Raw genomic sequence first — 22,245 nt, forward strand, 5'->3', positions numbered from 1 at the left:
CATACCCTCTGGATGCACATTAATAGCCCCACGAAAGAATCAATATGAGGGTAATTTTGTACTTTCATAGATTTTTGCTTTGGAAATAAGAAAACAGCTCTGGAAATAATATTTTTCTTAAAATTTTACTCCCTCTGTCCCATTTAATTGTATACGTTTCTTTTCAACTGCTCGACACGCATTTCAATGCTCTTATAAAATATAGTTCCGTAACGTATTTTTGAGATTTTTTTTTCTGAATAAAAATATAACATCCAAACTTTAATTCAGAAAAAGAAAATTTTAAAAATAAATTACACAACTACACTTTACAGGAGCATTAAAGTCCGTGCCGCGTCCCCGTCCCCCAATGTATACAATTCAGGGGGACGGAGGGAGTAGAATTTTACCGAGTAATTTATTATCCGTGGAATATATTTGTACTTAGCGCTTAAAAATGAGAAAACAAGGAAAGACAGTAATAAATGTACAAGATGTTGATGAGTAAGACAGCACTTTGGACAATCTAATCTGATTTTTTGTACAAAATCCCAATGTTATATTTCTTGTCCCTTTTTAATCCCCATTCTGTGTTCCTTTATAAACACTTCATATTCACCTCTTTATTGCGTTCCTACTATGTAAAAGCCTTGCCCTTTTCTTTGTTCCAAGGCCTGTCACTTTTGTTCATATCGAAACAACAAAAGTTAAAGAAACAAGAAAAGACAAAAAACCTCCTTCTCATTCCCATTCTTAGATGTGTATCTGCTAAATCTTTACATACACATTTCATATATTACTCTTATTTATTGTCTGCATTCTTGAAAATATCGATTTTAAGCTTAATGTGTTGATGTTTCTGGGAAATCAAGGAATACCCAATAGTCAGTAACATCTCTGTATGCAGAAAGGTACAATCTTGATTTGTTTAGTGCTCTTTGAAAAGGGTTTTGATTTTAATTTCTATGTGTTTGATTTTTTGCAATTTTTATTTTTTGATGTTTCATAGGTGCTTGCAGAGGGGTTTCACTAGCACTCTCTTGTGATCTTGTATGTTAGTCTTACATCTATATTTTAGCAACTTAATTAGGCCAGTGCTTGTTCTTGTGAAAATACATTGAATATGTTTGTCACAATATAAATAATCAAGCGGTATGAATTTGGAATAAAATTCTTAATTTTTTGTTAGTGACTTTTATGTTTTGTCCCTGATTAGTTGTTTATTGATGCAGAACCAGTGGTTGCTTATTTTTTCATTGTTCTAAAGTTCTTCAGTGTGATTTGTATTCTATGAACTGATTATTGTAATGCCGGGATTTTGGTTGCCCTCTTAATATCCTTAGTTTAACCAAGTTTTAAGTGTATTGCGCAACAACTTATTCATATTAAATGTGTGTTGGTATGAGGTGAATCCGACAGTACCGACTCTATAGCTCTATATATTTGCACATTTGCGACTTGCGTGGATGTGTATACATATGTAAGTAGATTCTTAAGTATCTGGGGAGTGGGGAAGTGAGGATGGAAAGCCATGACCTTTGGTCATTATAGGGAGGGGACAGGATTCAACAGATGCTCGTAGATGATATTTATATACATATTCAGAAGTAATGTCTTCTTAAATTTAAGCTTCTAGGGACAAACAGGGCCGTGGTTTTCTTTCTTCTACGTAGTTTTAAATTTCTTGTAATATGTAGAATAATAAATGATGTTAGGCTCATTATCTAATTAGTGACTCCCTCTGACCTAGGGCATTATGTATGTAGTTTCCAAGTTGAACACATCTTTAGTTGCCCAAAGTCCTGATATTAGTTCAAACATAATTTTGTTCCAAGAGACACAGTTGGATTTGTAATCCCTAGATCTTATTTCTCCTTCATGATATAGTTTAACTTATGTTAAGACATTAATAAATTCTTTCTTTCTTGAGGTTATGGTAGGTACATTTTTAAGGTATGTTTATTGATTATCGTTTTATTATTTTCATTCAGGTTTTCTTGAATCCCTTCATTATGGAAAGGGAAACATCATGGGAGAGTCATTCTCTTGAGAACATCGTAGGAGGCATTGGCGGGTTTAATTCGTTTTTAGAGCTTGGTAATGAGAGAGATAAAGGAAATACAAAAGTGTCAGTGGATTTAATATTGCCAGATGACTTGTTAGAACTCATTCTAGCTTATCTTCCCATTGCAAGCATCTTTAGGGTGGGCTGTGTGTGCAAAAGATGGAACGAAATTGTTAGTTCAAAGAGGTTTCTATGGAATTTCAAGCATTCTTTACCAAAAAAACCTTGGTATTTTATGTTTACGAACTCTGATGAGCCTACAGGTTATGCCTTCGACCCCCTTTTCCGGAAGTGGTATAGCATAGAACTACCCTACATTGAGACATCTAATTGGTTTATTGCTTCTTCATGTGGGTTAGTTTGCTTCATGAATAATGATAGTAGAAGTGAGCTTTATGTCTGCAACCCAATTACTAGATACTGCCGGAGGCTTGACGAGCTTCCAGTTCTAAAATTTTCTGATTACAGCGCAATGGCAATCTCAGTTGAAAAGGCATCTCGTTGTTACAATGTAACAGTTGTGAAATCTAAACAAGTTCCAGGAAACTTTTACCAGTGGGAACTATCTATTCACATCTATGAATCTGAAACAAAGACATGGGCTACCCCTTTGGCAGAGGTTTTAACTGGTTGGAGAGGTTGTGGTGATAGTGTGATCTGTAATGGGGTCTTGTTCTTCCTGATATGCTCGACCGGAGGTGGCATGCCAGAGAACCGTCATGGACTAGTAACTTATAACTTATCTGGGAGGTTGTCACATGACCCATTAATGAGGGGATTTGTCCCAATGCCATGTCCTCTTACCTGTGCCCGTCTGATGAATTTGAAGGAGAAGTTGGTAATGGTGGGAGGGATAGGGAAACAAGATCGGCAGGGTATAATCAAGGGCATTGGTATTTGGCTTCTGAATGGAAAGGTTTGGCAAGAGATTTCCCGAATGCCCCACAAGTATTTTCAAGGGTTTGGAGAGTTTGATGATGTTTTTGCTAGCAGTGGTACAGGTGACCTCATATACATTCAGAGCTACGGAGCTCCTGCTCTCCTTGTCTTCGACTTTAACCAGAAGCAATGGAAGTGGTCTCAGAAATGTCCAGTTACAAAGAGGTTCCCCCTCCAGCTCTTTACTGGATTTAGCTTTGAGCCTAGGCTTGAAACGGAGCCGTAATTCCCATCACCATTGTCAAGTGGTGTCATGGGCAAGCTTATTCAGAATCTTATTCATTGGCCTACCCCTTTTTTAATCCCTGTTGCAGTTTTGCTTTGGCCATTACTCTATAAATTGTTTTAAGGAATCACATATAATGTGTTCTCCCATATGAGGCTGCTCATTTACAGGAAATGGGATATTATTTTTTTACGATTATATATGGCAAAATTCTCACAGCTATTGGCAATATAATAGACTGAATTGAGTATCAAATTATGTATTCACATTGAATTTTTGCTTCCTACTCTATGGCCTACTGTATTACTCCATTTCCTTGCTGCTGTTAAGTTATGTAGTCTATGGACTGAGCCATATGGCTTTTGCTGCTGTTAAGTTATGTGTCTTTGCCTTTCAGAGAAGCTTGCTCATTTCCAGATGATGCTTGCATTTGTTATCGGTTATATGCAACTGTTTGTCACTCATTTTCAACGTCAATTTTTCTCGTAAATTTCAAGCAAATTAAGAGATCTTAACTGTAATACTTGTTTTTATAAATTTTCTAAACCATTAGTAATAGATTGAGCATGATTGATAGCCCAAGAGGTGGGTTTATCCTCTGTTGTCCCGGACATCCGGATATAAGACCAACTGTTTCATGCTGACGTAGAGCGATTCATAAGTTTTTCTACTGTCTAGGGCTCTAGGCTCTAGCTAAGAGCATCATCCAACAATGTCCTAGTGATGCTTTATATCACTAGGACAACCTCCTCAAGCCTTATTTTTGGGCACCTCTCTCATTGCCTTATTCTATATTTTATTATAAATTCTCATCAACACTCTCTTTCTCTTTCTACTTTTATATTATACTTTAATGATGAATGAGAGTCTTTAATAATATAATATTAGACATATTGTGAGAATAAGGCACATTGTTGGAGTTCAAGTTAGTTTAGTATGTCCTAAATCACTAGGACATGATATTTTATATTATATTTGGGGCTTGAAGTAGGACACTCTTGGACTTGCTCTAACTAGCTAACTGCTTTTATATTTAATCAAGTCTTCATAAATAAATTTTTTATATAATATTTAAGTAATCACAGTATCAGTTTCATATTATTATTATTATTATTTTAATAAATAAATAAATTGTCCGTGTAATTATCTTGGGTTTAAAAATAAATTATTTGTGTAATTCTACAAAACATATATCGAGAAAATAACTCGAAGTGTTGAAGGATGGCGGGTGGATCAGCAACATTTAGGTGGATCCTGCAAATGCACAAAGACGTCCCAAAAGCAGCTAAATTCTACTCTGAAGGTTTGGATTTCACCATAAATGTGTGCACTCTCCGTTGGGCTGAGCTCCAATCTGGGCCCCTCAAGCTAGCTCTCCTTCATTCCCCAAGGTCAGCACACAATGCCCACTCACTGTTTGTTCAATTGCCTCACCGTAAATTACTTTCGTGCGCTTCTGTTTTATCCAATAATCAATAATTACCGTGTGGGTGTATCAGTATATATATGGCATTCACTTGGTACTCCCTCCGTTCCTAAATAATAGTCGCTTTGACTTTTTGCACGTATTTTAAGGTGTAAAAAAAACATACTTCTACATATTATTTTTGAAATTTTCTTTTTCTGAATAAAAGTTTAACATCTCTATTTTTATTCAGAAAAAGAAAATTTTAAAAATAATATGTAGAAGTATGTTTTTTTTACACCTTAAAATACGTGCAAAAAGTCAAAGCGACTATTATTTAGGAACGGAGGGAGTAATTTTTAACTGCTGATTATATTGTTACAGTTTTAGTCTGTGCGTCGAGGTGTTTGTGATTTCTTTTTGTTAGGTCCGATTCTCATCTTTCGTGTTTCTCATTTTAGTGTGGTTTGGTGAATTCTAGGAGTAGGATACTTGCATAACTTATTGATTTTTTAGTTCTGTTATGTAATTCCTTTTCATTTCCGAGGTTGCTGATTTTATCCAAGTTCTAAATTATTAATTTTACATGAGTTAAGGTAGTCAAGTAGTCATTGAATGCCGGTGAATCTGTGAACTGGGGATTAAGTTGTTTTATTAGCTACTGGCTATATTCTTTGGACTCGAGTACAGAGGATATGATTGTCAAACTTGAAAATTTCAGGATATTTGAAACATGGGTACCTGTCCTATGTATGGACACGACAGAGGACGGACACAGCCTATGTTACTCCCTACTCTTTAGTTTAGGTAGTTGGACCCGTGCGAGACACTTGGACACAACGCTTATTCTGTATCGGATTATTTGACTGAAATGTGGACACTTTGACCAACTTACTTATGAGCTGAATTTTTAATGTAAACCCAAAAATAGAGAAGCATGAAACAAGCAGAGAAGATCCCTAATTTGCAAAGTTCTTTACAATAATCTATTTTTATTGCTAGTTTTTGTTAAGGTATCTATGTATTATTCTTCTTTATTAATATAATAGGATGTGTCTCCGTATCAATGTCCAAGAATAGGATAGGGTCCTCGTGTACCAAATTATCATAGTTTTCGAGTCCGACACTGAGATATGCCTCGTGTCCGCCACTTCGCACCCAAGTCAGAGTAACATAGGAGACGACATAATCTACTAATGAGTAAGATTATTACATGATACTTAGGATCAAAATTAACAATACAACTCACATTTGAAATGATTTTGTAATTTTTATCAGAAACTCTGTCTCATTTGAAAGTGTGCCCATTTGAAACCTTAAACCATGTGAAAGTGATCTCGCTAGCGTAAATTGTATTTAAGCAACAGGAGAAAACTTTCAGGGTCCTCTATGGTGTCCTGAGCCATTTCTGTCAGTGCTGCACCTTTTATATTATTTTATTAACTTTATTAGTCGGAGCAAAGTTAAGTACATGTATAAACGGGTCCCAGTTAAATGGAAGATCTTCTTCCCGCTGGAGTGAATGAATCACTTGCAACTTTTTGCTTATTCGGCATGATTGTGGGTCTAGGTAAATGAGGAAACGTCCCCATATATTTTAGACGCTCCTAGGAAAGCCTGCTTGCTTGGTAATCATTTCCTGACAAGTGTTTTTACTGTTTTTTGCAGTGCCTGCCTAGTCATTAATGTCTATAATACAGATGTATCTGCAACGAGGAAATGGTTAAATTCGAATAAAGACAATACCTTACACTTTGCAGATAGAAGGGTCGGAAAATCAAAAGGGTTTGGGGGGGGATACTGTTGTGTCTAAAGGCCTGATTTCAAAACAATTTAATAGTATCATGTCTGAGCAGCATACTCAAGATTAATCATGTTAATAATGATCAAGAGTGAAAGTTTAATACGATAATATCTCTGGCACAAAATCAGTGGCGATTATCGTGTCCTGCACATGAAAGGAAACCTGAACTTATAGAAACAATATCGCAAATCAATGATAATAAAACATATACAAACACCCTATCTGTAGGCTGAGTGAACAAAAATCTTAAACCTAATTGGGTGAAAAAGCTGTTAAACAAATATTTTAAAACATAATAACAAATTTATACAAACACCCTATCTGTAGGCTGAGTAAATGAATATCTTAAACCTAATTGGGTAATAAAGCTGTTAAAACAAATAACTTTTTTTCTGTCAGAGTTAAACAAATATTTTAAATAAACCAAAAATGACAGAAATCTTTTGCAGCAAATAAGTCCTAGTATCTATATTCCCTTGCACGATAGGAAAGTTGTTCAACTAATGAGAGCCCGCATTAAAGATGCAAAACTATGCATTCATACAGAATATATTGCTCAGTGCTACCAAGTTTGTTGGTATGCCTTATACTTGTAAATACTTCTTGTAGATGCGTTTATGGGAAATTATGCAGGGATCTAAAATGTAAAAGTTCTCTTTATCAGGGTTTACACTTCGTCCTGGCATTTCCACGCTTTTCTTAAGGAACTAAGATTTTTGTTCTATAACCATCTTAATTTTCCTGAAGTACTCCCTCCTGTCCATTTTATAAGGCGCTTGACTCTTTTTACTCATCTTCACTAGCTTTGACTATATAGTTAAAATTGATATTTTTTCAATTTTTTTTTTTTTTGAATAAATATATTCATATTCATTTCTATTAAAAAAAAAAAGTTTCAAAAATATCAATTTTAGCTATAGAGTCAAGTCTCTTGGAAGTACGTGAAAAAAAAGTCAGGCGGCTTATATAATGGACCAGAGGGAGTAGGTTATGCACAAGTTTTCCAATCTCGAGAAGATGAACAGGATAATTGCTCGCTGGGAAATTCATGTAATAGCTTCCTTGAAATTTCTCAATATGAGGGAGCTTCTCTTTATCTTCTAACTTGTGTCACTGACAACATTGTGACACTCAACTGCATCGTTCACTGTTGTTGCACTTCACTATCTATTTTTTCTTCTCCTGCATCAACTCTTAGGTTTCGCTTGAATGCTTGAACTCCGGGTTTTTATTTTTGTGTCAAAGCTATTCTTTTTCGCCTTGGTTTTGATTAAGGGATTCTTCAATCCCTGCGTTGGAATAGTAGAAAAAAGGGTAAGAAAACGGATTTATTATTGCAGTCTCCAACAACAAAAACCTACTCTTGTTACTCAAGTTGAATCCTACTGTGAATGGAATGATTAAGATTCAATTGCTTACATAGCAAGCTTTATAATATATCCTGATTGAGCTCTAGATAAGCAGTTCTTTTGTTCCACAGTAAGGGCTTCTCCTGCTTGTGCACACCCTGAATTTATTTAAATTATAAGAGAGCTATATTAATAGCATGTACTTCTCATCTGTGACTATCATGTACAGCTACTGATTAACCTCCCAACCCTACTTTTACAGAGATAAGGTCATCGAGAACGAATATTCATCACTTCTATCCTTCACGGTCCCTGACATCAATAATTCAGTAACAAAACTAATGGCTTTAGGTGCTGAGCTAGATGGTCCCATCAAATATGAGATTTACGGAAAGGTACTTGTGGTGCATATGTTCTATGAAACTTTTTGCATAAAAATCTTCTATTTTCTTATCAAATCCCGTTATTGCTCCCCTCCTTTCTTCTTCTGTTCTCTTTTGCTGATTTTTTTCTATGCTCTTAGAACAAGAAACTCTAGCGTGGAGGAAATTATATATTCTCGATTGCAGGTTGCAGCTGTGCGCTGTATTGATGGACACATGGTGGGTCTTTACGAGCCTGTTTGAAAGTAAGCAAAAGGTAAAAGTTTACGCTTCTGCTAACATAGGACTTTTTGTAGGGAGTGAAATAAAGTCCATGCATTCTTGGTTTCCCATTGTTCCTTGCAACTTTAGTTTTACCACGTTGAACTTATATTTTCAGGGACCACAAACCAGGAAGCTACAAGGTAGTAATTGAAAAACAACAGTGCATATTCCCATAAAGTAAATAGCAGCTGCAAGCTGCAAGTTGAAAGCCTGTGTTGTAATGATCCTCCAGTCACCTGCGGTAATTCTGTTGTGCAGTTGCACGGAAGTGATTGATTCATTTAAACTTGAACATCTTAAGATGCAGCTGCTGATATATATGATTTCATAAGTTGTTTTCACAAACTGAGCCTTACCCACCAAATCACTGTTATTGAAGTTTTGTTGCTAATTATGAACATGTTCATCGGCTAAATGTACTAGTTTTATGTCAGGTCCACCAATATTGTAGAATAACAATTACTTGATGAATGAGAACAAGTTGCAGCTAAGATAGGTTCATATGACCGACACCTTTAATTCCGATAAGGAAGCATCAGTATTAAACAATTAGTACTCGAGTAAAATAAACACTAAATATCGGATTCAGAATTATATGCCAAGTCCCATCTAGAAACTAAATTGCAAATACTGAGAATACAAATTTGTTTGAATAGCCGAAATTAGAGTGAAGGATCACAAGCAAGTTACAATGGACCAACCAAACAAAAGAACCATTAGGCCGTATCTGAACAGAAAGAGGAGCCAGCTGAAGTCCGAATAAGAGCTACTATACTCTGTTAGAGAAAAAAACCACCTTGTCTCAAGTCTACTAAAATTCAAAATTATAATGTACTCCCTCCGTCCTTTTTATTTCTTTACACTTTCTTTTCTGGGCTGTCCCATCCAATTCTTTATATTTCAAAACTTACCAAAAATAGTCAATAGATCCCACCACTTCTCCATTTTTCTTTCCTTTTCACACTACTTTTACTCCACTATCTTATTTTTATACATTAAAAATCAATGGGTCCACCACTTCACCCATTTTTCTTTCTCTTTTCCACTACTTTATACATATTTCTTAACCTCAGTGCCCAACCCATTTGATAAGAAATGGGAGGGACGGAGGGAGTAATAAGGAGTACTACATTTCACCATCTAGTTGGATTCTTTATTACTCATCTTGTTGGTATTAGCATGGATTGATCGCACACTTTCCCTGTGGCAGTGTCGTATTACATGAAAATTTATTCTTTACCTATATTAGTTGTTTTGGTATAAATATTTTATTGCTTGGACAATGACATATATTACTATTCATTTCCTATGTTAACAGACAGAATTAATTCCACGTGTACCACAAGTGACCATTCAATTAGTCACCTTTTTTTTTGCTAAATAATTTGTCACCTTTATTTATCTTAAAATAAAATCTATATCATAATTATTGAAAATTTATTATCTAAACTCCCGTCTCACCGAATTATTCACATTACATAATCCAAGACTTCTACAAGAATGATTTTATATATTACTTTATTTTTTTCTCTTAACATAACTTAATTATTTTAATCTTTTAGAAAAATTATAAAATTATACAAACTATAAATATCCAAAAAAATGTTAACAAAAGGATAGAACGGAGGTAATCGCTAAAAATAGAAAGTGTGTTTATTTTTCTCATTACCCTTTTTCCCTTTTCTAAACTCTCCTTATTGCACAACTCCCCAGACGCCTAAACAAATCCCCCAAATTCACACATATATAAAATCTATATATCTCGTTTCTAGGGTTTCGAATTAGGAAATCCTAGAGATGAAGAATTTGGGGTCGGACCTTTTTGATCCTCCTCTAATTTCCACCATGGAATCCGACTCCTCCAACGACGTCGTTTCTCGTGACGCCGATTTCGGATTCGCCTTCAACGACAGTAACTTCTCCGACCGGACGCTCCGGATCGAGATTCTCGCCGACGATAACTCGACGGAGTGTTTCGCCGGAGATGACGTGTCCCAGAGCATCTCCGATTGGGCTAGGCATCGGAAGCGGAGGCGAGAAGATGTTGTTAAGAAAGAGATTGGTCAGTTTATATCGTTTATAGGTGTTTATATTTTTGTTGTTTTGGTTTATTACGTTTGTGTTAAGTTTGTTACTGTGAAATTGATACAAAATTGGAAGTAAAATATTAAACAGAGCTGTAATCTGAATCGGCTACGGTATTTGTCGATTTCGTTAATTAGAATGTTCTGTGTGCTCGTTAATGTTATAGAATTTAGTTTTTTAACTTTGGAATATAATTGTGTGGATGTTTGATAGGTTTGTACTTTAAGGTCTGTTTGTTGATTAAATGTGTATCTATGGAATTGGAGAATGCTTTTTATGCTGTGCTTTTATTATATGTTATACTGATACTATGTGTAGGACATTTGATGGAGTGTATTGTTGTTTTTAGCAGTTGACGTTGACGTTATTGAGGACGAGCAAGTAGTTGATTGTAACCAGCCAGATACGGAGGATGGTTTTGGCTGTGAAAATGAAGATGAAGATGGAGTTGCGATGGTTGAAGAAGCAAAACCAGGTTTGGGAAATGTTTTATGTGAATTTTGGAGAGCCTATATACTGTCTGTAGGTGAATTAGCTATCCCAATATGATTTCTATAAAGAAGGGGGGGGGGGGGGGGGGGGATTTTTACTGTGCATTATGAAGAAAAGGTACAAGAAGTCCATTATTACAAATTGATTTTGTATGTAAACTTATGATGATAATTATATTAGGATTGAGGATTATTATTTGCACTATCTGGATAAAAAAACAAACATCAAAACTTTCATATGGGGACACGCCTCGTGGTGTACTCCACCTCTGCCTCTGATATGCTGTGAGTAGGGTAACTTATGACACCCGTGCTTCGTGGAACACGTTAAGATTGTTCCTTATATATATATATTCTCTGAATTTAGTTTAGTTATATCTTTCACTATGTTTTTCACAAGTCCCAATACGAAAGGTTACTTATTTTCTTACTATATCATCGTTTATTATTTTCATATTGTATATCTTATATAGCTTATGTACATTATTTTATTTGTAGGAGATGAGGCTGCAAATTGCAATCACTGGAACATGGACTGTACTGAAGTATTAAGAACTATAACTTTGCATATAAGCTCTCCGATTCTAGCAGCAAAAAGTCCATTTTTCTACAAAGTAAGTCTTACTAAAGTGTTTTTTCATTACTTGCTTTGTAATTTTTAAGTTGATATTGACTCTTTGTCAGCACCTACCTTTGTTGGATTGTAATTTATAATCTTTTCTGTGTTCATTGTGTAGCTGTTCTCTAATGGGATGAGGGAGTCAGAGCAGCGAAATGTAATTCTACGAATAAATGCATATGGTAGGTTTGGAAGTTCTTAATATTTTGTGTTATATTTTTAACATATAGCATTAGCTGAAATAGATTCCTGTATAAGAAGGGTTGTGACTGCCTCCTTCAATCCTTCGAATTGAGTGCGTCCAAATTGAAACTAGATTATTATGTTTGATGTCATGGTTGTACCTTTTCCAGGTCATTGTTGCATCATCGATCACTCCAAAATACAGTGATCTGTTTAAGTAAACATTCTTTGCAATAGAACAATCTGATCTCATATATGTAAAACTAGATGTGTGCTACATGACCGTATTCGACATTGTACCTGTTGAACTTTTAGGTAAGTTCTAGAGATTTTGCTTACAAAACAACTGACATTAATACTTTTTGCTTTGTTCATTTGAACAGAAGAAGCTGCTCTTATGGACCTCCTAAATTTTATGTATAGCAACACCTTAAAAGTTACCACTGCTCCTGCTTTACTGGATGTCCTGATGGCTGCTGACAAATTTGAGGTTGCTTCATGCATGAGGTATTGCAGCCGTTTGTTACGGAACTTGCCGATGACTCCGGAGTCTGCATTGTTATATCTAGAGCTTCCTTCTAGCGTCCTAATGGCTGAAGCTGTTCAGCCATTAACAGACGCTGCAAAGCAGTTTCTGGCTGTTCGCTACAGAGATATATCCAAGTAAGTGCAGTATGGTGACTAAATAAAATTTGATTATAATGAAGTTTTATTTTTCTTACCTCTTCTAATGTGTGGTTGGGGAATGTTATATGTCCTTTAAAACTGTTTGCGATAATTTTTCTTCATTTATTTGCCATCCCAACTGTTACCAGAACTTGTATATATGTATATACATATATGATGCCTTTGTAGTATATATAGATTTGGTGGATCCTAGCAGATATGTTTTTTGTTCTGCATCAGCAGTGTTCCCTTTAGCTATAGGTTGAGTTTTCAATTATACAAATAAGAAGTTGCATTTGAAATTCAGTTGCATGTTTGCTGTTTATAACATTTTGTAAAGTATTAATAAATTGTCCTGTTGTTGATCAGGTTTACAGATGAAGTCATGCGCCTGCCTCTAGCTGGCATTGAAGCAATTTTTTCATGTGATGATCTGCAGGTTGCATCTGAGGATTTAGTATACGATTTGATACTCAAATGGTCCAGGACTCACTATCCAGAACTTGAGGAGCGACAGGAAATCTTGGGGTCCCGACTTAGTCGTTTCATCCGTTTTCCTTACATGAGCTGCCGGAAGCTTAAAAAGGTTTTGACCTGCACTGATTTTGATCATGAACTTGCCTCTAAGGTCGTGCTGGAAGCCCTCTTTTTCAAAGCTGAGGCACCACATCGTCAAAGAATTTTAGCTGCAGAGGACTCCCTCAATACAAATCGAAAATATGTGGAACGAGCCTATAAGTATCGACCTATTAAGGTGATTGAGTTTGAACTTCCACGGCAGCAGTGTGTGGTCTTCTTGGATCTTAAGCGTGAGGAGTGTCTAAGTTTGTTTCCGTCAGGGAGGGTTTACTCACAAGTCTTCCACTTGGGTGGACAAGGTTTTTTCCTATCTGCACATTGCAATCTTGATCAGCAGAGCTCTTTTCACTGCTTTGGGCTGTTTCTGGGAATGCAAGAGAAAGGATCTGTCTCATTTCCAGTAGAGTATGAATTTGCAGCAAGGTCGAAGGCAGCTGAGGAGTACTCCAGCAAATACAAGGGTAACTACACTTTTACAGGGGGCAAGGCAGTGGGCTACCGCAACCTTTTTGGTATTCCATGGACTGAGTTCATTTCTGAAGACAGTCAATACTTCATCAATGGTGTACTCCATCTTAGAGCTGAGCTCACCATCCGACAGTGACGCTGTGCATTATTACCTTGTAGTATTTCTCATCTGTTTGTGTATGACCTCCTTACCATCTGTATTCTCCCTCTGCACAAAACAATATTTTCGAGTCATAGCACCTACTTATTACCAGTTTGTGAAGTGTTGCAATTTCTCTACTTGCTAACAGTTGGCTTGGACTAGGCTAGCGGTACATGTAAATTGTTACCAGAGTTATCAATTGCCAACTCCCATTGGGAGCAAATTGGATACCGTGTTTGCAGATCAATAACGTATGTGGTACCATTTATAATTTACTCTCTTTTTTTTACGAACAATAGAATTTTATTAAAGAGGCAAATCAGTTCTCGTGACATTCTTGACTCCATTAGGAACAAACGTTTTATCGAAAACTCGACCAATGGCCATAATTTTGTTATGTAATAGTAAACTTGAACACACTAATTGTATTACTTTGAATCGTAAGCTTGATTTATGAACGTTTCAAAGTTACAACTGAAAACTCGGAAATCGGATCTGAATCATCTACCTGAAGTCCTGAGCCTAGCCTTGTAACTGTCCCGACAATCAGTTAGTGCTCTATTTACAAATATTTGAAGTGAAAATTTTATGCCTTTTTAATGTTCTATTTCATGACAACATGAATTATGATCTTTGACTTTTTTTAATTTTAACGTGTTCAACTCAAGACAAACATGAAATCTGATACAAGAAATAATTTATTTATTTATACATCTAAAGGCACAAGAAATTTTAGAAATGTGATTTAAAAATTAATTAAAAAAATTTGTATCATTAGCACATATTTATATTAGGAAAACATTTACATACAAGTAATTAAAAATGTTTATTACTTCCCTACACATTTACAATGTAAAAAGAATATTGTGAAAATTAGATTTTTAACTGAAAGTATAATCAATTAATGATGTTTAATCAAAATTCAATATATTATAACAAAATTTTTGATGCGAAAAATTATAAATGTTCAATAATAATGATCTACTAATAAAATAATATTTAAGTAAAAAATCAGAGGGAAATAACTGGTATATATAAAACAAAAGTATGACTTTCATTGAACTTGTTTAAATTACATGTGATTAACCTCATAATAACCACATGAATCACTCACTTAGGTCTCAACATACTCGTAACCGGCTATATAAGTTCCTTTTATTCTCCGTTTAGTTTGTCACGTTCTAGTTTCGTCTTTTTTATGAAACAATTTTTTCATTCTATTTTAATTTTCTAATTGTTTTCTAAATCTTACAAGGTATCGGAGTAAACTAAAATTTGAGTTTGGAAAAACTGGCAGAAATATTACGGAAATGTTCGTTGCATTTATTATAGGAATTCACTTAATAGATTTTTAGATTAATAAATTTGTTCGCATCTTAGATTAATATCAGGACTAAATTATATTCAAGAAAATCTGATTGTCAACTCAGATAGAATCCAAATTAGAAGTGAGAAATATTTTCACAAGCATTTGAACTATCAAATTATAATAAGAATTTATATATATAAATAATATATTTTTTTTTGAAAATATCCCAGTTACAATTTAATTTTTTTCAAAAATAACGTGCAAAATTACAATCTCATAAACAGCTCCAATCATATTTTTGAAAATAACAATATTTTATAAAATTTTCAAAATAATATTTCTTATATATTTTGACATCTAACGACAAATATTCTTGAGGATCTCAATTCTCATATCTTGTTTGTATGATGAGAGAATTTGGGAGGGAGAAACGAAGATTCCTAACCGCGAGATTTAAAGATAGGGAAGCAACCAATGAGAAACCTCCACTCTTTCACGTGTCAGTCTGTGAAACATAAGAAACTAGAACAGAATTCAGTGCAGTCCAGCCCACAATATAAGTAACAAAAACCAGAGACACTCAACAGAAAGATAAGAATCATGACGGCATTCACGGTGGCAACTTCCAGTTGCATGGCGGCCACCGCCGTGATGAAACCTCGCCTGCCTGCAACCTCCTCATTACCCTGCCTTCCACCCAGATTCTCCCTTTCACCTGCCTTTTCAACTTCCTTTAAACGAATTTCAGGTACTTAATTTTCAGTTTTTGTTTATGTAATGATTAACCATTTCATTGTTTTTTTGTGTTCTTTTGAAGTGCTACTGCCTACTTGCATTAGGACTTTGTAAAATCTAATGCTACTTTATTACTGAGGGCTATTTTCCTAAATTGCTATCTTTTTTAATTTCATAACTATGATCATGTTTGAAATTTCATAACATCACGTACTTTGTATAATCCGAATTATTACATTATTTATCTCAATAGTACGGGGTTATAATCCCGTAAGTTCATATCTCAATCATTGTTTTAATACATTTCTATGAGATTATAATATTTCGGGAGAGAAGGTATTATAATCCCACCAGAATTTATCAAAAAAGTGATTGTAATAAAATATGTGAAATTATAATCTCCTAAATTTAAAGAAAATAATATAATTATCCGGGCATTATAATCCTTTTAAACAAACATGGCTATGTGAAAATTTTCATAGGATAATTTTATTCTTCACTAGGAGAATACTTTATCCCAAATTTCAATTCGGAAATTAATTCTCTTGATTAATGTATATAGAATATTTTTAATAAATCGAAACAGCATGAGCATAACAGTCTTTCGACTATATAAATTATGCAGTTATTTCTGTACGGGACATTTTGAACCGTGAAAAAAATTGCAAATGCGAGATATAAGTCTGTCTTAGTAGTGCAGTCACAGATCTTCAAATCAAGCTCAAACTTATTGGTGTTATGATTGCTAATGATTCAAAGGCATACATGGACCATGTAATTCGGAGATGATAGCACATATGAAACTGTGTGTTCCTCTGATTAAGTTGTAGATGCACTCTACTCTGTCAGTAACATTGTGCAAATTTGGTTCATGCTGAGGCTAGACTTGAGTAATGCACGTACTTAAACTTATGGTTTTCCCTCCTTTCGAATTAAAGTGTCCAGGATTCCTTCTCGGTTTCAGACCAAGGCCTCATCGACAGATGAGTCTATTGATAGTGGGGAAGTTTTCACTGATCTTAAGGAAAAGGTAAAGCAGACGATGTTAAGAAATCCTGCGGTGAAATATTACATGTGTGTTTCTTCAGAGCTTTTCTATATTTCATTTCAAGTAACATGCTAACAAAGTTGTGCATGTTTTCCTATATATCCCTTGCAAATAACAGTGGGATGCAGTTGAAAACAAATCTACTGTACTTCTCTATGGAGGGGGAGCCTTGTTAGGAGTTTGGATATCGTCGATACTTGTTGGTGCCATCAACTCAGTCCCCTTGGTAACTGTTCTAATATGACTGATCCTTGTTGATTTAGCCAGATAAAGTTTACTAATCAGATGAAGCATCTTGTTGTGGCATTATATATTTCTGTAATGATAATCTTTTCTTTCTTAAATTTATTCTGAATTTTAGCTTCCGAAGATCATGGAGTTGGTAGGTCTTGGGTACAGTGGATGGTTTGTCTACCGATACCTTCTATTCAAGGTAAAATTTTATAAGAAAATTATAAGACTTTACGCCTCGAACATTATACATGTGTTACCTCTGTTTACAAATGTGTTTTTCCATGATCCAACTCGAGTTGGATGGCAATCTATTATATTGCTGGTTCTTATCTTTTCTAGCTAATTACTTGTACTATCTGGAATTGGAGATGTTCATATCACTTTATCATTGTGAATCTATTGGCTTATAGCTATTATGTATCATGTTGCATGATTTAGCTATATGGACATTCATTTGGCACCTTATCAGAGAATGCTGGATCAGTTCTGCAACTCAATGTTTGTGTATAACCTTTATGAGTTTATGTGTTCTTAAGTGACAGCTCCTACCGGACTGATTATAGAAGCCAGTATCACCTGAAAAGTACTGACTTTAACGAGGTTTTAATCATATTATGCCATTCAGCGATTTGATGATTTTACAGAAACTGTTTTAAAGTTATATCTTAGGATAAGCTTCTGTTCCACCTTTAGCATTTATTTTATCAAGTTTCTGAAATATTATGATCATTATGCAACCTTTTCAGTTTGCTGTGTGTTTACATGAATGATTATGTTCTTAGCTGACATAGTTTTGAGACGTGATACAATCTTACTAATTTTTTTGTTTTTTCTCAGTCAAGTAGAAAGGAGCTATCAGCAGACATCGAAACATTGAAGAAGAAGATTGCAGGATCTGAATAATTTTCAAGATGTGCCATAGTTAACTTAAGGTGCATATCATCATAATAATCAAATCTATGAATTGCTGTATAAGAGGCATTTGCTCTTCTACTTTTGTATAGCTTTCACATATATTTTTCCAATTCTTGATTCTAGAACTTGCAAGTTTTCACATCTTATTTCCAGAAATGAAAGTGGTAATCTGGTATAGTAGTTTATTAGAGTTTGCTTCAGTAATTGGTCCAAAACTCTGCTTGACGAAATCTATCAGTAAATGTGTCAAAGAAAGCTTGCAAAATCGTATAGAACTGGTGTCCTGCTCCTGCAGCATTTTAAGCATGCCACGAACAGCGGTAGAATTATACTCTCTCCGTTTTGAAAATTTGGTCGTTTGTTTTTTGATACACACTTCTAAATCCTTTGACCGCATAGTTAAAATACATTATTTTTAAAATATATGATTAATATCATAATTTAAAAAAAAACTTTAATATAATGACTTTAACGATGCAATCAAAAGACTTGAAAATATGTGCCAAAAAGTCAAGCGACCTGTATATCAAAGAGGAGGGAGTAACTTTGTAAGATAGCATGTATGATGTATGTAAAGAGAGCTTCCCAGTTGTTGAACATCAGCATGACATTTAGACAGTACATATCAATATATTGTGTTAATGACTGTTCTTATTTTATGTACAAGGATTGTTACCATTATTAACTGATTTAAATTTCCCTGACTTGAATCTACCACAGTCTATTACCAAAGAGAAAAAAGATGAAGTCACAAACTCAAAACAGGGAGATGATGGCTCATCTTGTCATCTCATACAAAAGGATTTTAACAGCTTTGTTCACTCCAAGGCCCCAGCTGGTCCATTATTTTGACTGAAGTGCACAGTAAAAATAATTTTACCAATCTGACCCCATCTGAAGTACTTATTCTGATGAACAAAACTTAAGCAATAAGAAATCAACTTTGATCAACAGACCTTGTATTTGGAAACCAGACAAAGGCTTACCTGTAAAGGCTGCCTGGAAATTGCAAGTAGTAACACACACAAACAAAAGAACTGTAATGGTCCTCTACCTCTGATATATACTGGCTTCTTTTCAGACCACTACAAATTACCAACAAAACATGTTTCCTGCTTCATGCAATCTCTCAGTAGTAAATTGGTTGATCATTTTAACTACTGCAAGTATGTAGCATGCTGACAAACTCAATACCATGCATTATATGATATTACTGTGGACAGAATATGAAAGGTACAACCAAAAAGTTTCAAAATCCTTTAAACAAGCACGGATCTCGCTCGTGGTTTTGACAAATGATTGTTACAACATATCATACCGCGATTAATAAGCACGGTGTGAAAATGAGTGTACAGTCCCTCCAGAAAATCTTCTATTACACCATCACACGACATAATATGCTATAACAATCGTTTGTGAAGATCCGTCTGAGAACATATGCTGGGATCGCAAGACACAAACATCAAAGATATATTTCAAGATATGTGTAAAACAAATGAGTCTACAAGTGTCTATTCCAAACATGATGCATGTATTGGGTACTTTGAGGACTTGAGGTGGGGGCACACACAACTATTGACATGAAAAGGAATTCCAAGAATTTAAATGATTCATTCATATCCTCCTTTTTCTTTTGCATATATGTTTGGTCAAATCATCACTGCAACTCTCTAAGGCCAATCCCATAAATAAAAACACATCAACTTACAATTTTAGGTTGTTCACAATCATAGCAGAACAGACAACAAAACTTCAAATGAAATGAACTGTTTTTTAAGCTCACACTAGGCACACGTTTTATTAACAACCATATATAGCCCAACCACAATTGATCATGTGCCCATACTATTGTTCCATAACAAGCATCATTTATTTGATCATAATTCATACACTTGCATATATCACATGCTAAAGTTACACCAACAAAACAACTTTTAAGCCAATAATTATTTTCATATATGGATAGATTACCAACTAATATATACATATTTGATCATATACTAAAAAACCTCCTCATCTCTAATATCTCAACCATATACTAATAATATACTTACTATAATAGTTAGGCATTAGTCTTATTTCATGAAAATGACTAGAGATCACCAAAGAAATCTTCAACATCCCATGCACAAGACTTGAAATCCTTGACAAAATCATATGAAAGACTCTCCTCATCATCCAAACACCTCATGTCTTCAACCACACTCATCATCTCTCCATAAACCAACGGCGAGGATGCACTCAAATAACATGACTCGAATTCATCCAATCCCCATAATCCATCTTTTAACTCGACCTCTTCAGCCGGTTTCCAGTCACCATTATCCACTTCACCCTTACCCCTGAACCTAAAAACTGAAGTGGGAGATTCCACCTCAGGCTCCAACTTACACTCCACCTCCGGCAACACTTCTGGCGCCGGAATATTTTCCGGCAGCTTCAAAAAATTTGTTAGAGCATTTGCACCCCTAATTTCAATTGCAGCTTTGTCATATACAACTGCAGCTTCCTCTGCTGTGCCAAATGTCCCTAACCATATTCTACCGCCACGAGAACTGTCGCGTATCTCTGCCGCCCATTTGCCCCATGGCCGCAACCGGACACCTCGATATTTGGGACGATTCGGTGGGACCAGTTTCTTCACATTTGGCTTGGTGGGCCTCTCTAATTTCTTCTTCTTAACAACCCCATTTGAATTTTCCGGCGGTTTCTCCGAGAAAGCTGCGATCTTTATCTCGCTTATATACTTTTTCTTGATTTTCCGGCGAGTTATATGTTCATTTGGTACATCATCATCACTCGAAGAGTCAGTGGCATCAGAGTCGGTGAAGGAAATCCGGACCACCCGTGAAAAATCCTTTGGGCCCCACTTTGCCGGCGGTGAAGAAAGCTGTTTTGAGGTGAAACTCCGGTGGACTTTATAAGTCACCGGCGACAAATCGTTTGAGTGGTTCATTTCCGGTGGAATCTTAAAAGAAAAATGAATGAGATTTAATTACTGTTTTAAAGAGATGGTGAAGAGTAACTGTAAAAAATAAAGTAGGTTGAATATATAACAGTAAATCAATTAAAATCAAAGTTTGAAAAAATTTAACCAAAATAGATAGAGATTCAAGGAGTGAAGTAAGGAGAGAAGTTAAAAGATTAGAACTAATTTATAGGACAAATAATATCTGTTCATTTACTTGGAGAATACACTTTATTTGGATTCATTTCATATTGGTACATACAGTACAAAATGGTACTTTTAATTTATTTTTTTGAAGTTTATGGGGGTGTTTGGCTGGGCTTTTAAGCCCGGTTTCGGGATTTGTAATTTAAAAACACTTATTTGTGTCAAAAAACACTTATAAAAAATTAGAAATGTTCGCTTTTGTTTCACGATTTCTACTTATTTCCCAAACACATAAGTCTTAACCTGATTATTTACTTTAAACAAGAAGCACTTATTTTAAATTCAGTCAAACGGCCCCTATATTCGAGTTTATATACTAATGTAAATATATTTAATATGGAATTACTTGGGGACTACTTCTCGGAATCTTATTGTTGTCAGTAGGCTATAATATTTTCTTCTCCTCTCTTATCTTCTCCACCATGTATCATAAATTTGTACTGCAAGGTCTGGTTTCAAAAAGTAATAATTTTTTTATCAGGGTGTAGAAACCAGATGTTTGGGCAATTGATTGAATAGATCAGATCACTTAATTTTCTTCAATTTACAGTGAAAATAATATTTATTCATAGATTTGTTAGATCACATATATAAAATTTTAAGCTAACACAAAATTTCTGAAATATTAAAAATATTTACATTACATAATATATTTTGAACTGATTTGAAAGCCAAATGATTCTTCCTTAATGTTCACTATAATAAAAAAAACACATTAAATTTATATTACCAATACATATATAATTATATGATATTCCATTAAACAAATTAAACTACAAAGACCACTGAATTATTCCAAAAAGGAAGACTTATTGATTAATGAATATTTATTTATTTATATAAAATTATGGATAAACATTATAGCACCAGACCAATTTGGATGAAAAACCTACCACCACACAGCCCCAACTTCAAAACTCTGTGCTACATTCATATATTTTAAAACAAATTACAAATTAAAACAGGATCAGTTTTTGTATTTTTTACGTATGAGTTGGCTGCTGCTGAGAAGACGGCTCTTCTCAATAGCTAAGAAAAAAAATTAAAAAATATATATCGATATCATTTTTTTATTTTTTTTGAAATGTTTTTTATTTTATTTATATTTTATAATTTAACAAAAATAATAAAATTTTGTAATCTAAAAATTGATATATCCTTCATTTTTTCCCACTACAACTC

At 34.6% G+C, this 22,245-nt stretch overlaps 5 protein-coding genes across 8 annotated transcripts; 4 read left to right on the forward strand and 1 right to left on the reverse strand.

The window, feature by feature from the left end:
• Positions 1-583: 583 nt before the first annotated feature.
• Positions 584-3,495, forward strand: LOC108193993 (F-box/kelch-repeat protein At3g61590-like). Of its 3 annotated transcripts, XM_017360868.2 has the most exons (3): positions 584-890; positions 989-1,029; positions 1,971-3,495. In XM_017360868.2, the coding sequence occupies exons 1-3, from the start codon at positions 881-883 to the stop codon at positions 3,207-3,209; spliced, it is 1,290 nt and encodes a 429-aa protein (XP_017216357.1). In that variant the 5' UTR covers positions 584-880; the 3' UTR covers positions 3,210-3,495. The 3 variants fall into 3 exon arrangements, with proteins under 3 accessions (XP_017216357.1, XP_017216358.1, XP_063938286.1); XM_017360869.2 differs by lacking the exon at positions 989-1,029 and having other exon boundaries at positions 586-890; XM_064082216.1 differs by lacking the exon at positions 584-890 and having other exon boundaries at positions 1,011-1,033.
• An 836-nt stretch (positions 3,496-4,331) lies between these two features.
• On the forward strand, positions 4,332-8,759 carry LOC108195281 (uncharacterized). The gene is made up of 4 exons (XM_017362237.2): positions 4,332-4,600; positions 8,030-8,162; positions 8,337-8,406; positions 8,530-8,759. Exons 1-3 carry the CDS (start codon positions 4,431-4,433, stop codon positions 8,391-8,393), a joined length of 360 nt encoding a protein of 119 aa, XP_017217726.1. The 5' UTR covers positions 4,332-4,430; the 3' UTR covers positions 8,394-8,406; positions 8,530-8,759.
• Positions 8,760-10,032: 1,273 nt separating this feature from the next.
• Positions 10,033-13,877, forward strand: LOC108196499 (BTB/POZ domain-containing protein At2g46260). 2 transcript variants are annotated; one of them, XM_017363801.2, is made up of 6 exons: positions 10,033-10,476; positions 10,852-10,974; positions 11,489-11,604; positions 11,728-11,791; positions 12,176-12,455; positions 12,828-13,877. In XM_017363801.2, the coding sequence occupies exons 1-6, from the start codon at positions 10,212-10,214 to the stop codon at positions 13,639-13,641; spliced, it is 1,662 nt and encodes a 553-aa protein (XP_017219290.1). In that variant the 5' UTR covers positions 10,033-10,211; the 3' UTR covers positions 13,642-13,877. The 2 variants fall into 2 exon arrangements, with proteins under 2 accessions (XP_017219290.1, XP_017219289.1); XM_017363800.2 differs by having other exon boundaries at positions 10,074-10,476; positions 10,849-10,974.
• Positions 13,878-15,448: 1,571 nt separating this feature from the next.
• Positions 15,449-18,078, forward strand: LOC108194135 (protein CURVATURE THYLAKOID 1A, chloroplastic). Its single transcript, XM_017361040.2, has 5 exons — positions 15,449-15,704; positions 16,630-16,721; positions 16,858-16,965; positions 17,101-17,172; positions 17,811-18,078. The coding sequence occupies exons 1-5, from the start codon at positions 15,557-15,559 to the stop codon at positions 17,874-17,876; spliced, it is 486 nt and encodes a 161-aa protein (XP_017216529.1). The 5' UTR covers positions 15,449-15,556; the 3' UTR covers positions 17,877-18,078.
• Positions 18,079-19,863: 1,785 nt separating this feature from the next.
• Positions 19,864-20,977, reverse strand: LOC108195348 (ethylene-responsive transcription factor CRF4). Its single transcript, XM_017362311.2, has one exon. The coding sequence runs from the start codon at positions 20,842-20,844 to the stop codon at positions 19,981-19,983; it is 864 nt and encodes a 287-aa protein (XP_017217800.1). The 5' UTR covers positions 20,845-20,977; the 3' UTR covers positions 19,864-19,980.
• Positions 20,978-22,245: the final 1,268 nt, after the last annotated feature.

The sequence above is a fragment of the Daucus carota genome, chromosome 7 (genome assembly GCF_001625215.2).
Source record: "Daucus carota subsp. sativus chromosome 7, DH1 v3.0, whole genome shotgun sequence".
Lineage (NCBI taxonomy): Eukaryota > Viridiplantae > Streptophyta > Magnoliopsida > Apiales > Apiaceae > Daucus > Daucus carota.